General features: G+C 57.1%; 1 protein-coding gene across 1 annotated transcript; it reads right to left on the reverse strand.

The window, feature by feature from the left end:
- Window positions 1-228: 228 nt before the first annotated feature.
- Window positions 229-1404, reverse strand: LOC120660889 (probable BRI1 kinase inhibitor 1). Its single transcript, XM_039939551.1, has one exon. It carries the CDS (start codon window positions 1283-1285, stop codon window positions 479-481), a length of 807 nt encoding a protein of 268 aa, XP_039795485.1. The 5' UTR covers window positions 1286-1404; the 3' UTR covers window positions 229-478.
- Between the last annotated feature and the right edge of the window lie 277 nt (window positions 1405-1681).

Consider the following 1681-nt stretch of genomic DNA (forward strand, 5'->3'; position numbering starts at 1 on the left):
TCGGCTCATCTTCATCGGCTATCCGCTTAACAGATTAACACGTTGCAAAAAAATGATGTCAATAAGGTTATACTTTGATGAGTCCCTATGTTTTGATGAAGTTGAGATAGGTTCACTAAAGATAGTCCGCATGGCACCACTGAAAGAAAAAATGGACACAAGAATTTGAACACTAGTATACTATTATATATGTCACTATCCATCACCATCAGCCAGGCGCGACTAAAATTATACTCAGCTAGAACGCCGAAGCAAAAACATAAGAAATTGCTCTTACAGTAAATTTCGAGTTTTGCAAAAAATACACTATCTGTATACCGTTTTTCATCTGTTCTTACATCTTAATTTACATGCTCTCTTGCGACTTGCGAGTGATCGAACTAAACCCCTCGGCTTCTGAAATTCTGATCTCCAACTTAAGCTCGATCATAAGCCACACGTACGTCGCACCAGCGGCGCCGCCCCTACCAGCTACGGTTTACTGAAGCTTGTTGTCGTCCCCGGCCGCCGCCGTCGGCTTGGTCGCGGAGATGGAGTTCTTGCAGTGCGCGATGGCGGCCTGGATGGCGCTCTGCAGCTCCTCCATGGTGCTCTCGTCCGACGACGTCGACACCTTCACCGACCCGCCCACCGACAGGTGCCCGCTGTTCGCCGGCGACACCCGCAGCGACGCCGGCGCCGACGAGAGCTGCCCCCGCCGCCGCCTCCACCGCTCCCGCTCCCTCATCTCCCTCGCGGCGCCCGGGCCGTGCCCCGAGAACGAGTGCGGCTGGCGCCGCTGCTCCCGCCTGTCCCTCTCGGCCTGCCGGGAGAAGGAGGCACGCAGCTGCTCCACCACGGAAGCCATGCGCCTCTTCAGCCACTGGCCCACGTCCAGCGCCCTCCTCGCCTTATCCTTCCTCTTGTCCTCGGCCTGCTGCTTTCCCGCGGCGTCGCTGCTGCCGGTGTTCTCCTTCCTCAACGCGGCGGCGAGGCCCGAGAGGAAAGGCGAGGCCTTGCTCCTGGCCCTATCCCTGTCCCTGTCGCTCGTGGTGGCGTGACGGTGGCCCGTTCTTGCGTGGTTGAGGTGGCTGAGGTCGCTGCCGACGCGGGCGACGGGGGTGCGGGACATGGGGAGCGGGGGGAGGTAGGTGGCCGCCGAAGGGAGAGAGGAAGGAGAGGTCGTCGTGGGAGGGGGAGGTGGCGGCGGAGAGGGGCGGCGGTGGGGGAGGGAGAGGCGGGGTTGGCGGCCTGGACAGGAGTTGAGTTGAGGTGGACGTGGTGACCGCAGCCGCGGCGTGTCCATGGCTTTGAGCGCCGCGGTAGGGTTCGCGCGTGTACGTGGGGGTGACAAGGTTAGGTGGCCAGCTGGTGTGGGGATGGTTTTGAGTTTAACCAGAGCTTAGCTTTGCTATGTGAATTTGGGACGGTGAACGAAGGATCGAGGAGAAGATAAGCACTGCAAAACTACCTGATGGCGCCGATAATAACTGTATTAAAAGGAGAGCGGCATCGAGATGACGCGTTGATGTGACTTGGTGGTCTCGCCATGATCGGACCGGACGAAGAAACAGTAAACGCGCGGCTGATGCGACGTAAATCAACCTGTTGAATGAGATTACATGCTACAGTACTGGATAAGAATAAAGATATAGTATAAGAATCTCCGTTAATACCAATCACACTCAAACAAACCGTGCGT

This window comes from Panicum virgatum, chromosome 2N, assembly GCF_016808335.1.
Source record: "Panicum virgatum strain AP13 chromosome 2N, P.virgatum_v5, whole genome shotgun sequence".
NCBI classification, from domain to species: Eukaryota; Viridiplantae; Streptophyta; class Magnoliopsida; order Poales; family Poaceae; genus Panicum; species Panicum virgatum.

Excerpts from the sequence above, each read along its gene's own strand:
- LOC120660889 (XM_039939551.1), bottom strand. The coding sequence starts at position 1,285 with ATGGACACGCCGCGGCTGCGGTCACCACGTCCACCTCAACTCAACTCC.